General features: G+C 46.7%; 1 protein-coding gene across 5 annotated transcripts in view; it reads left to right on the top strand.

The window, feature by feature from the left end:
• Positions 1 to 9,060, top strand: part of lrch1 (leucine rich repeats and calponin homology domain containing 1) — a 179,518-nt gene extending 170,458 nt beyond the window's left edge. For 3 of the 5 annotated variants that reach the window (XR_004414008.1, XR_004414009.1, XR_004414007.1), the window contains one exon: positions 5,103 to 5,231. Coding sequence is in view for 2 of the 5 variants with exons in the window: in XM_033032917.1 (XP_032888808.1) it covers positions 5,103 to 5,216 (114 nt within the window). In the remaining 3 variants the exon portion in view is untranslated. Of the gene's footprint in view, positions 1 to 5,102 lie in introns of all 5 variants that reach the window. The other 2 variants (XM_033032917.1, XM_033032916.1) reach the window with 1 other exon arrangement.
• Positions 9,061 to 14,146: the final 5,086 nt, after the last annotated feature.

The raw sequence follows: 14,146 nt of genomic DNA, 5'->3' as shown, positions 1-14,146 counted from the left end.
CCGGGCACTTTCCCTTGCAACCGCAAGAGATGCTACACTTGTCGCTTTACCTCCCCAATCGACTCCATTCAAGGACGCAAGCAGTCGTTCCAGGTGCGACAGAGGTTCACCTGCACCTCCTCCAACCTCAACTATTGCATTCGCTGCTCTAGATGTCAGCTGATCTACATCGGTGAGACCAAGCGTAGGCTTGGCGATCGTTTCGCCGGACACCTCTGCTCGGTCCGCATTAACCAACCTGATCTCCCGGTGGCTCAGCACTTCAACTCCCCCTCCCATTCCGAATCCGACCTCTCTGGCCTGGACCTCCTCCATGGCCAGAGTGAGCACCACCGGATATTGGAGGAGCAGCACCTCATATTCCACTTGGGCAGTCTGCACCCTAGCGGCGTAAACATTGAATTCTCCAATTTCCGGTAGCACTTGCTGTCTCCTCCCCCTCTCAGATCTCCCTCAGCCCTCGGGCTCCTCCTCTTCCTTTTTCCTTTCTTCTCCCCACCCTACATCAGTCTGAAGAAGGGTTTCGGCCCGAAACGTTGCCTATTTCCTTCGCTCCATAGATGCTGCTGCACCTGCTGAGTTTCTCCAGCACTTTTGTCTACCTTTGATTTTCCAGCATCTGCAGTTTCTTCTTAAACACTTTCAGGGAGTTATGGACTTGGACCCCCAAATCCCTCTGTACATGAATGGTGTTAAAGGTCTTGCCATTAATTGTATATTATCCAACCTCCCAAAGTACAACTTCACACTTGCTCGGATTAAACTCCATCTGCTATTTCTCCACCAATTTCTGTAGCTGATCTATATCCCATTGTAAACTTTGACAGCCTTTCTCACAATCCGTGAGTCCAGTATGTTTTGTATCTTCTGCAAACTTAATAACCAATCCATCTACATGTAGGTTCATTTTGATATACAGTGCCCTCCATAATGTTTGGGACAAAGGTCCATCATTTATTTATTTGCCTCAGTGCTCCACAATTTGAGATTTGTAATAGAAAAAAAATCACATGTGGTTAAAGTGCACCTTGTCAGATTTTATTAAAGGCAATTTTTATACATTTTGGTTTCACTATGAGGAAATTCCAGCAGTGTTTACACATTTCAGGGCACCATAATGTTTGGGACACTGCAATGTTATGCAAATGAAAGCCGTCATGTTTAGTATTTTGTTGCATATCCTTTGCATGCAATTACTGCTTGAAGTCTGCGATTCATGGACATCACCAGTTGCTGGGTGTCTACTCTGGTGATGCTCTGCCAGGCCTGTATTGTAGCCACCTTTAGCTTATGCTTGTTTTGGGGGTTAGTCCCCTTCAGTTTTCTCTTCAGCATATAAAAGTTTTCTCTTCAGCATATAAACGTTTTCTCTTCAGCATATAAAAGGCATGCTCAATTGGGTTCAGATCAGTTGATTGACTTGGCCACTCAAGAATTGACCTTTTTTGAAAAACTCCATTGTTGCTACAGCAGTATGTTTGGGATCATTGTCTTGCTGTAGAATGAACTGCTGGCCAATGAGTTTTGAGGCATTTGTTTGAACTTGAGCAGATAGGATGTGTCTATACACTTCTACTACCATCAGCAGTTGTATCATCAAAGATAAGTGAGCCAGTACCTTCAGCAGCCATACATGCCCAGGCCATAACCCCCCCCCCGTGTTTCACAGTTGAGGTGGTATGCTTTGGATCTTAGGCAGTTCCTTCTCTCCTTCATACATTGCTCTTGCCATCACTCTGATATAAGTTAATCTTCGACTCATCTGTCCGCAAGACCTTTTTCCAGAACTGTTGTTGCTCTTTTAAGTACTTGGGAAACTGTAACCCGGCCATCCTATTTTTACGGCTAACCAGTGGTTTGCATCTTGCAGTGTAGCCTCTGTGTTTCTGTTCATGAAGTCTTCTGGAGACAGTGGCCATTGACAAATCCACACCGGACACCTGAAGAGTGTTTCTGATCTGTTGGACAGGTGTTTGGGGGGGTTTCCTTTATTATAGAGAGAATTCTTCTGTCATCAGGTGTGGAGGTCTTCCTTGGCCTGCCAGTCCCTTTGCGATTAGTAAGCTCACCAGTGCTCTCTTTCTTCTTAATGATGTTCCAAACAGTTGATTTTGGTAAGCTGAAGTAAGGTTTGGTTTGGCTCTAACAGTTATTTTCTTGTTTCTCAGTCTCATTATGGCTTCTTTAACTTTTATTGGCACAACTTTGGTCCTCATGTTGATAAACAGCAATAAAATGTCCAAATGTGATGGAAAGATTGGAGGAAAGACAAGGTGCTGAGAGCTCTCTTATACCTGCATTAAGGAGGCAATTAAACACACCTGAGCAATTACAAATGCCTGTGAAGCCATGAGTCCCAAACATTATGGTGCCCTAAAATGAGGGGACCATTTATAAGCACAGCTGTAATTTCTACATGGTTAAACCAAAATGTATAATAAATACCCTATAATAAAGTCTGACAATGTGCACTTTAACCACATGTGATCTTTAAAAATTACAAATCTCAAATTGTGGAGTACAGAGGCAAATATATAAATGATGGGTCTTTGTCCCAAACATTATGGATATATATCACGAACAGCAGTGGTCCCGCACAGATCCATATGGGACTCCACTGGTCACAAACCTCCAGCCTGAATGTTGTCCTCTGCCACAACCACTTGACTTATATCAGTAAACCAGTTCTGAATCCATACGACCAAGTCACTGTTAATCCTATGCATCTTAATCTTTTGGGTTAGCCTACAATGGGGACTTTATCAAATGCCTTTTTAAAATCCATGTTGACAACAGCCTTCCCCTCATCGATCACCTCCGTCGCCACCTCAAAAAACTCTATCTAGATTTAGTAAGGCGTGATTTGTCACTACAAACCCATGCTGATTGTCTCCAATTAACCCATTCTCTTCCAAATGGAAGTAAATTCTATCTTGAAGAATTCTCTCCTCTAGCTTTCCTTCCATGACATGAGACTTGGGGTGCACACCCGAACATTTTCTCTGAGCAGGCAGTGAACATGGGCATCGTGTAAATGTGGTGGGGCACTTTCGGTTGGGATCAATAATATTGGTAGACACAAAAAGCTGGAGAAACTCAGCGGGACAGGCAGCATCTCTGGAGAGAAGGAATGGGTCACGTTTCGGGTCGAGGCCCTTCAGACTGGTTAGGGATGAGAGAAACGAGAGATATAAATGGTGATGTGGAGAGATAAGGAACAATGAATGAAAGATATACAAAAAAGTGAGAATGGTAAAGGAAAGAGGCCACTGTAAGCTGTTTGTAGTGAAAATGAGGAGAAGGCAGTATAGTGGCAGATTATTATATCGTTCAAGGAATTGCTCCCTCTAGCCACTAGGAGCAGACACGGGGTAAGGAGATAGAATCGTTTTACGCATGAGAGCTCTCCACAAGACATTCAAAGTCGTCGAAAGATAAATCTTCAAACACTCTTCATTAATCTTGATTAATAGTTTCTTTATTGTTGAAGTAAAACAGTAAGATATTCATCCAGACTGATCAATGTTAGAAAGCATTGTTCCGAAACGTTAGAAAACTTCTTTAATGTTGGAAAGCTCTAACCCATGATAGAAGGCGGAGCAGGGTCGAAAGATATGCCTTCCTGCCATGCTTTCTCCGAACTAACTAAAAAACTACAAGCTTCTCCCAAAAATCCCAGCCGCAGACATGCCTCCGACTACGTAATAAATCCCACCCACATAAATACAGGCAGACAAAATTTAAAGGCAAATGCCATAATTTATGACACACAAAATTAAGCCAAATGGCCACTACAGGCAGGAACGGGGTACTGATTGGGGATGATCAGCCATGATCACATTGAATGGCGGTGTTGGCTCGAAGGGCCGAATGGCCTACTCCTGCACCCATTGTCTATTGTTTAAAATGAGAAGCTAGTGCGACATGAGTGGGGGAGGGATTTATAGAGAAAGGGAATGTGGGTGCTACCTAAAGTGAGATAAATCAATATTCATACCACTGAGCTGTAAGCTGCCCAAACGAAATATGAGATGCTGTTCCTCCAATTTGCGTTGAGCCTCACTCTGACAATGGAGGAGACCGAGGACAGAAAGGTCTGCGTAGGAATGGGAAGGAAAATTAAAGTGTCCAGCAACCGAGAGATCAGGTTGGTTCAGGCGGGCTGAGCGAAGGTGTTCCGCGAAACAATCGCCCAGTCTGCGTTTGGTTTCACCGATGTATAAGAGCCCGCATCTTGAACAACCGATACAGTAAATGAGGTTGGCAAGTGAACCTCTGCCTAACCTGAAAGGACTGTCGGGGTCCCTGGACAGTCAAGGGAGATGGTTTTGTGACAGGTGTTGCACCTTCTGCGGATGCTGGGGAGGGGGTGGTTAAGGTGGGAAGGGATGGTTTCACCAGGGTGTTGCGGAGGGAACGATTTCTGCGGAAGGCGAAAAGGGTTGGAGATGGGAAAATGTGTCTAGTGGTGGGGCCCCATTGGAGGTGGCGGAAATTTCGGAGGATTATGTGTTGTATGCGATGGCTGATGGGGTGGAAGATAAGTACTAAGGGGGACTTTCTGTTGCGACTAGGGGGAGGGGGAGCAAGGGCAGAACTGCGGGATACCGAGGAGACAGAGTGAGAGCCTCATCTATGATGGGAGAGAGGAAACCTGTTCCCTAAAAAATGAGGACATCTAGGATGTTCTAGTATGGAACAGACCTGATCCCAGAAAAAAACAGCTCGCATTCCCTCTGATGCTTCAGTGCTTGACCTGTGAGACTATTCATGAAAGATATTTAGGCACTGACTGAAGTTTAAGATTCTCCTGATTCACCTGCTGGTGTGGTTTCACTCATTGTCAATGGCCTCAGGTGAGGTACGTGATTAGTGTGTGTTGGCGTGTGCGTGATCTGAGAGGCGGGTGGGTGACCTGCTAATCTCTTAGCACTGGTCCTGTTGGTGATATGTGAACAGCAGTTCAGAAGCCAGAGGACAGGTCAGCTTTCTCTTCCTGCCGCCCGTCACTCTGGGTTTGACTTAACAGAATTCTTATTGCACATCTGTGCCTGGGATGGTTCGTGCTAACCTTTCTGCATTTTTGTGCTACCTTCCCTTAGGAGAAGCTATGTTTGCCCCATCACATATTGGAAGGAAAAGGGTTGCTGAAAGTAAGTATGACTGTTCAAGCACTGTTGGACTGGGCCGCGAGCAGACCCCCATTGTTTCTGTGAATCCAGAGCCCCAGGGCTGCCACCTCCTGACCACAAGCAGCACAGCCTCAAGCCCAGGGCGAGGACACGACGTACAAAAGGCGGACACTTTTCCTCAGCTGACGTGTGGAGCCACTCGCAACGTGTTTTAAAAGCATAACTAAAAAACTACATATGTCACAGTATTTAATCAATGCATTAACTTTGCAACTACAGTTAATTACAGCTTTTGCAGAAGTGAGGGAAAGCCAAATTCCTAAGTATGTTTTAATGTATTAAAGAAACACAATTTGGTTGTGTTAATTTGTTTAGTTGCTATGATATTACAATGCTTTTGATTGTGAGGAAGTTTAGAACATGGTCATAAGTTATTTATATTATTTATTCAGGAGATGTTTTACCCATCCATTGAGATGAAGATTGTAAATTTGAAAGACTTGCAGCTAAAACTGATTTTTAAAGATTGGAGCAATTTCATTTTACTGTGGCAGTTTAGTCATTTTAGTTAACACTTGATTTCATCTGTTGAATAATTTTAACTTCCTGAAAGTGTGCTGGTGATTTGTATGTGAAATGATCTGGTAAGAGAGAATGGCAGTCATGAACTCATCTGACGCAGTGTCTGGGAGGCAGTCTGTATGATGGTGTCTCAGGCTGCCGTCAGTACATTTACCAACGAAGGTTTAGTACAATCTAAACAGAATTGACCGACAGTTTGTCCACACTCGATTAGTTCCTCCGGGTGCTTCATTCCCTTTAACACATTCCTGATCATGCATCTCTGGTTCATTGAGACTGGTGAGTTGAGATTAGAAATAGAATCAGATTGATGTTTGACTTTCCAAAGGGATCTGGCAATTGGGGAGAGGAATTTACTGCTCAGCTGAGTGATCTTAGGTAACTACGTATCAGGAGCGGGGAGAGTCAGGTTGTTTCCTCTGCAGGGAATTAGTGGAGTGTCTCCTAATCCAATGTGCCTTGTTGCTCTGATATTTGACCAGATGAAATACTCCAGAATCTTAAAGTTTACATTAAAAGGCCATTTCATTCGATAGTATTATCGATGTTAGCATTTTATATCGTCAGAATACCAAAAACTTCGTCCAGATTAGCCCTGTCACAATGCCTGCCGTCTGGTGCGACGGTGAACTGAGTCTCTCTACTTTCCTACATTTAATCCATGACCTTGTCCTGCAACAATAGAACTCACGCTGATCACTCGCCTTCCTACTGCACTTGCTGGTGGTGCATTGTGTAAATATCTAACCAGTTGTACTGAATTCAGTGTGAGCTGCAGGAACTGACTGAAATTTTATAAGCCAAACCCAAATGTTAGTTATTTTATATTGCCAATTTAGGGGACCACTTAAAAATGTAAAAGTACTCAGGAATCGTACCCTACCAAACGACGTTGAGTTGCAAGTTGTTTATGTGGTGGTCTTGGAGAGCGAGTTCACATGAGGTGGTGAATGGGAAGCTTGGCCTTCCTGAACACTGCAGTTAACACGAATGAAGCTGTGTCCCCGACTGCCACCCAATAGGTTTACTCACTGTAAGCTGATTGCACCTCAACACACAGAGGAAAGAGAGCTCACATTAAGAGAGCATGAAGGTGAAAGGGAGAGCTGTACTCTGAGGGTACCAGCTGCAGGAATAGTGGCTGATTGGGATTGCTGCAAATGGGAAGGGACTGTGGCAGCAGTGCATGTATCTGCTGAGCTACTGGGGCAGGTAGCTCATCTCTCCCAACAGCTGCATGACTAGCTGCCCACACGCAATTGTATGTCCAGCTCCTTTCTCAGTGTGATCTTTTTGCCCAATTTGTTCTAATAAACATGCACATGAAGTAAATGCACCGAATATACTCCACCACATTTCTCTTCATATGTAATATGATTGCTTTATATTATCAGAGTGATGCACTAATCTGATTGATTTGCTGTCAACTTCTTGTGGCGTGAAGCCTGGGAACTGACAGAACTGGAGCTCTTAGACCAGAACAGGGGAGGTCAGTGGGCCGACCATCCTCACCCGAAGAACGTTAACTGGGGAGAAGTTTAATGGACGAGAATATTAAAAGATTCAACCGCCATGTTTATTTAGACAGAAAAGTCACGTTGTAGAATAGTATTGGAATAGGATAACAAAAGAAAGAGTGATGGGTGTGGTTTCAACTTAGGTATTTCGTCTCAGAGATTGTTTCCCGGGGTCGCAGTGACAGGTCCGTTATTCATGAGTGGTTTGGTGAAAGTGTTGGCAGGATAGCGAAGGGGGGTGAGGGAGCTGTGAGGGGCGAGGTGGGGGCAGGCCCACGGGACCATCCATGCTGGTAGGGGTGCAAGTAAACGAGTGTAATTCCACCTCTTGCTTGTTAGACCAGCTTGTTAGTGTGACGTGGATCTTTCTGTGTTTCCTACGAGTATTTTTCTTCGTATCGCCATTAGCAAGTAAAATGTCGGGCAGAGAGGGGGTAAAGTGGGTTGCATTATACAAAATTAACAATAGCCACGCAAGAGGCGAGGTTGCTGTGCAGGGTTAGTCAGCACTGTCTCTGCCACTTGTCTGCTAGTTGGCCGGAGCACAGGTTGTGGTTTGCTGACACTGGCGAGAGCACAACCTGGGCGCTGGGAGTGAGATGTACGTGGAGAGAGAGTGTCGGTAGCGGGTGCTGCAGGAGGAGACTTGTCTGGGAACCCCCACGAGAATTACAGGAACCTTCTTCCAATTATCCCCAGGCACAAGATTACTAAACCATTTCACGATCACAAATATAGGTAAACCGTAGTCTCCCGAGGTAGCTGCTTATAAAAAGCTATGTTTACATGTGAGAGGAAAGGTGCCATCAAGCAGGAAGATCTGTCAGCAAAACACAGTAAATTGCTGGAGTAACTCAGCGGTCAGGCCGCGTCTGTGGATGGAATGGACAGACAACGTTTGGGATCGGGGCCGTACCTCAGAAGACGTCTTTACCCGATACACCGTCAGTCCATTTCCCTCCACAGATGCTGCCTTGCCCGCTGAGTTCATCCAGCTGCTTGTAATTTTTTTGCTCAAGATTCCAGCGTCTGCAGTTTCGTGTTTCCTGGAAAATCTGTTAGTTGTATCGTCAGTACGACAAAGTGCATTCAAAAATGATGTTTTCTTGAAAGAAACAAATCAGAATGGGAGCATTGTTCAATCATTTGTTCAGTTTCACGCCCATGTGTTTCTGTTCTCCTGAAATCACATCCAGACTACAAGACCTACCCTGAACAAGATTGCTTACTGCAGCTTTAGGAGGGTAGAAACAAAACAGGACCGTAGAGGACTGCAGAGGAACTATGCACTCAATTGCACTTCTATTATCTTCGGTAATAGAAGGCAAAACGATCTTTGTTTAAGAAATGCAAACTGTTTTGTACCAGAAGCAGAAAGTGTAGTGGAAGCACAATTGGTAGATGAGTAACGACTTGCATCTTCAAGCTGCAACGTGCTGTGGAAAATGCAATTCACCGAGTGATTTATGTACCTGTATTGTATATAGACGACTTTGTGCTTTTTTTAATTTACAGGTTTTGAGCATTTGCTGTTAAAATGACATTGTGTAATCTATCAGTTTTTTGTTGTTCACGGCTGGCTTTCAGCATGTATTGTGTAAAAAAAGATTATTCTATCTTATTATTTTGTAAGTTTTAGTAAGTCATCGATTTTCGGGAAACCCAGTTCCACGTGTATGGCCAAAAGATCTTCCGATGTCTGTATATAGTTTGGGGAACGCATTTTGCATGTGCGGCCTTTGATGTTATCTAAGCCATTGTACATAGTGTATATTCTGTGGAAATCACTTCTATCGTAACATAAATAATAAAGTCATGTTATTTGCACAGCCCGTGTCTTCTGCCTTCGTGCTAGCAGGAGCCAGTTTAACCTCACGCCGCTCTGCTTCTTGACACTTGTTTCTTCGTGAAATGAATCCCCAAAATAGCTGCCAATCATTCCAAAATCTGAACAAACCAAGCTTGAACAGAGTGCGAACCTGATCGATCCACCGGCGCTTGCTGTGTGTAGGTAGCATCTGGAAAATGCTCAGTAGTGCCTTGCGTACCACCACAGAACTGACTTTCCAAACCCGCCACCTCGGAGGGACGGGGGAACTACCTCCGAGGAACATCACTACCTACAGCTTCCCCTCTAATAACAGAATTTTGTCATGAAAATATATTGTCGTCCCTTCATGGCCGCTGTATCCAAATCCTGGAACTCCTCAACAGACCCGTAGGAGCGCTTTCACGAGGCGGTGCAAGAAAGAAGAGGCAGGGCAGTCTGGTGTCTAGGCCACTTTGCCCTGGCTACGCCTCCACAGGGACCACTGGTATCATGTCCCAGCTGTGCGGCTCCCAGCCGCCCGGGGCAAGGCAGCGGCTGACCCGTGAGATGGACATGAACTGGCTTCTGTCCAGACCAACATACACCGGCCTGAACCTTCCTCACGGGGAGTTTGGGGCTGTGAAAGATTATCCGAAACAATTAGAACATTACACTAAATGGAAGTGAGTATAGAGGCTGGGAGGTCACGATGGCCATCGGGTCAAAGGGCGTGACGCACGGAACAGCTCAATCCTTCTGGTTCTGGAGGACATGGCAGCCTCCTGCATACACTGTTAACACACGAAACGCGTACTTCTGAATAAGGCTTTCGACCTGAAACGTTGCCTATTTCCTTCGTACCATAGATGCTGCCTCACCCGCTGTGTTTCTCCAGCATTTTTGTCTACCTTTGATTTTCCAGCATCTGCAGTAAACACGCCTACTTTCTTACCTGTTAAAAACCGCCGAAATGGTCAATTTTTGCGCTGTAAATAATTGTGGAGGGTGACTGAGCGGTCTGAACCAAATGCTCTAGTATCTTTGCTCTGAACGCGAGCACCAAGGTGTAAGCGGCCGAAGGAGCGCATCCCTCGGGACAGCCCCCACTCTCCCCCCGGGGTCAGCGCTGTCTGGCCACGGCCGCCCTCCGCCCCGTCTCCCCCTGTGCGGCCTCACTGTCACGGGCTGTGGGTCGGCAGCGCCCACACACGGGGCCGGGTGGAGCAGGGACGCGGCTTCGAGCAACGGACACACGGGGACGAAAACCCGGTAACGTCCCCGACAGCTGCAGCAGAGTTGGGGACAGTCTGGTTGGTCCCTCCACCCACCCAGAGTCACTGACCGCGCTGCACCTGCACCGGACCCCGACCCCCACACCGGGATGATTCACCCCTTCTGACCCCCACCACCACGGGGTGATTCGCCCCTTCTGACCCCCACCACCACGGGGTGATTCACCCCTTCTGACCCCGACCCACACACGACACACCGGGTGATTCACCCCCCCCGCGACCCTAACACGGGGGAACAGACGGCCCGAGATCCGTCAGTGTGAAACCAGTCAGCGTGGAGTCCGGATGCTGGGACAAGACGGGCTGGCAGTCATAGTAAGTGCTTACCTGACGTTCACCGCTTGTACTCCAGAAGGCGTTGCGCGGCAAAAGTACGGGTCACGGGTCGTGACCTCGACTGCCGTGCAACCTCCCTATAGGAAAGACGTTGTCAAGATGGAAAGGGTGCAGAGAAGATTTACGAGGATCTGAGCTATAGGGGGGTTGCACGAAAGGTCACTGGGTCAGAGGGCTCGACGCACGGAGCCGCTAAATCCATCTGGAGGACATCCGGTATATGTTATTAATGCTAAAAACGCCTACTTTCCTACCTGTTAAAAACCGCCAAAATGTTGAATTTTTGCGCTGAAAAATTTTGTGGGAGTTGGGGTAAGTGTGAGAGACATGTACCCAACTTTAGAATTCCAAAAGTTAAGCGAAATGAAGGTATAGAGAAGCGAGAACTGAAGGGACTACAGCAGCTAAAGTGCTGGGTAAACATTGAAAATATTGGGAATGATCGCGTTTGCTCACTGCATTTCATCAAGTAAGGCATTATTTGTGTTTTTTCTTGATTCCTTTGGTATCTAAAAAATCTCAGAAGTGATAAATCTGGCTGTAAATTTTTCTACAGATGCGTTTTCATTTTGTATGTATAAAAACCCACGGGAACTATGGGCGATTTAAAAAAATTACAGCCAGATTTATCACTTCTGAAACTTTTTAGATGCCAAAGGAATCAAGAAAAAACACCTTAGTTGATGAAATGCAGTGAGCAAACAGCCAATGTTCGCTAAGCATTCCGTCTGTTGTTGTCCCTTCAGCTTTCGCTTCTATCTACCGTCATTTATCCTCACTCTTGGAATTCTGAAGTAGGCTAAATGTCTTACACGCTTATCCCGATTGCCATAATTATTTACAGCGCAAAAATAGACAATTTCAGCGGGTTTTAACGGGCCCGCTACGCTGGAAACAATGGTAAGTGCATACCTGCAGTTCATCGCGTGTAATCCATTTGGAGTAGCGTAGCAACAGTACGGGTCATGGGTCGTGACCCGACTGCCGTGAAACCTCCCTATAGGGAGAAGTAGAGCAGGCTAGGACTTTATTCCTTGGAGCCAGGAGGACGAGGGGATATCTGATAGTATAAATCATGAGAGCAATAGATCGATGGACACAGTCTCTTGCCCAGAGTAAGGGAATCGAGAACCGGAAGATGTAGGTTTAAGATGAAGGGGCATGATTTAATAGGAATCTGAGCGGTAACATTTTCACCCAAAGGCTGGTGGGTGTATGAAACCAACTGCCAGAGGAGGTAGTTGAGAGAGAGACTATTGCAACGTTTAGGAAACAATCAGACAGCTACATGGATAGGATAGATGCGACTTGTTGGTTGATGTGGGAAAGGTTGGGTCGAAGGGTCTGTTTCCATGCTTTAAATACCTTCTCCCTCACCTCCATCCAAGGACCCCGTCAGTCCTTCCAGGTGTGACAGAGGTTTACAAGCATCTCATCTACTACACCCAGTGTTCCCAATGTGGCCTTCTGTACATCTGTTAGACCAAGCGTAGATTGGGAAACCGTTTCCTGAACACTTGCCTCCATCTGCTAAGGCCTACTGGCTCTCCCGATTCCTAACCATTTTTACTCCTTGTTCTCGTACCGCCCTTTCTGTTCTGGGTCTCCACCATTGCCAGTGTGAGGCAAACGTAAACTGGAGGAACAGCACCTCATATTCTGCTTGGGCATCTTATAACCCAGACAGTATGAACATTGAATTCTCTAATTTTAGATAACTACAACCCCATCCCACCCTCCCCTCTCTCCGGAGCCCCACCCGTACTCTCACCTATGCCTCCCTTCCCCTTTCATCTATATTCCTTTCCCATTTCACAATTCGCAAATCGTCAATCCTTTGTCACACACTTTGTCATTTCATCTTTGGCTTTTGTCCAACCATCTGCCTATTAAAACCCTGCTCACCTGTGTGAACCTATAACATGCCAGGCTTTGTCCTTCCCTTCCTCTCTTTCGACTTTTTTTCCGTCTACAATTAGTCTGAAGAAGGGTCCCAACCTGAAATGGCGGTATCACCTATCTATGTTCTCCAGAGATGCCACCTAACACGTTGAGTTACTGCAGCATTTTGTGTTGTTTTTTTTGTAAATCAGCATCGATTTTCGAGGAACCCGATTCCAAGTGTATGGCCAAAAGATCTTCCGATGTCTGTTTGGGGAACGCATTTTGCACGTGTGGCCTTTGATGTTATACACAATGTATAGACAATAGTTACACGAGTAGGCCCTTCGGGCCAGCACCGCCATTCAGTGGGATCATGGCTACATATTATGTAGAATTCACTTATAGAAAGATTCTATACTATAGAAAGATTCATACAATACAATATAATACAATATTATTTGTCATTTGAACCTCATTGAGGTTCAAATGAAATGTTGTTTCTGCAGTCATACACACAAGAAAAAGACCCAAGACACAACACAATTTACACAGACATCCATCACAGCGCATCTCCTCCTCGCTGTGATGGAAGTCAAAAACGTATCCCTCCCCTGCACTCCCCATTCCCCTCCTGATGTCAGAGTCAAAGCCCCCGGCGGGCAATGGTAAGTGTCCCGCGGCCATTAACGCCGCGCCGGGTGGTGCAAGGCCGCACACCGGGTCTTGTTGTTGGAGCCCCCGGCGGGCGCTAGCAAAGTCCCGCAGCCATTCCAAGCCGCGCGGGGCGATGATGTAAGGTCCCACTCCAGGTCATCTTCAACCCCGCAACTCGGGCGGGAGAAGTCGCCGTTGCGGAAGCCCCAGCAGGGACCCGCGGGCTCCTGGTATTACTGTCCACCAGACCTGCGGTAAGCTTCTGAATCACCGGGGGTCCAGTCACAGCAGCGCGCCACCACCGCTCCTCCCGCTCCGAACTCGGCCAGCTCCGCGATGGTGAGTAGGTCCGCAGCTCCGCGACTGGAGCCCTAGGTCGTTCCTGCTGGAGGCCGCTCCACGTTGCTCAGCCCCAACGACAACGGAGACCCGACAAGGAAAAGGTCGGATTCTCCGTGCAGGGGAAAGATTTTAAAAGTTTCCCCACCCCCCGCCCCCCACACACAAAAAAACTACATTGAAACAAGACAAAAAATAATAAAAAGACAGACGGACTGCAGAGGCTGCTGCGACGTGAGTCGCGCCGCCCACCGGAAACCATAGTAGTATGGCACAGAAAAAGGCCCATCAGCCCAACTCATCCATGTTAACAAAGTGTCCTACCGAGTTGTTCCCATCTTGGTATTGGTCTATTGATGTTAAGTGTGTCAGGGTACACTTTTCACCCTCATCAGCCCGCCCACCCCCACCCCCACCCGCCCACCCCCACCCCCACCCCCACCCGCCCACCCCCACCCCCACCCCCACCCGCCACCCGCCACGCTCCTTTTGGGCAGAAGATACAAAAGTTTGAAAGTAATACTGCCAGCTCAGGACCTCCCACAAGCTCGGGTGCAGCCCTGATCTTCCAAACTACCTCATTGCGGACACGTGTGCTCT

This window comes from Amblyraja radiata, chromosome 14, assembly GCF_010909765.2.
Source record: "Amblyraja radiata isolate CabotCenter1 chromosome 14, sAmbRad1.1.pri, whole genome shotgun sequence".
Lineage (NCBI taxonomy): Eukaryota > Metazoa > Chordata > Chondrichthyes > Rajiformes > Rajidae > Amblyraja > Amblyraja radiata.
The sequence above is the reverse complement of the archived record's forward strand: the minus strand, read 5'-3'. Positions and strand labels throughout refer to the sequence as shown.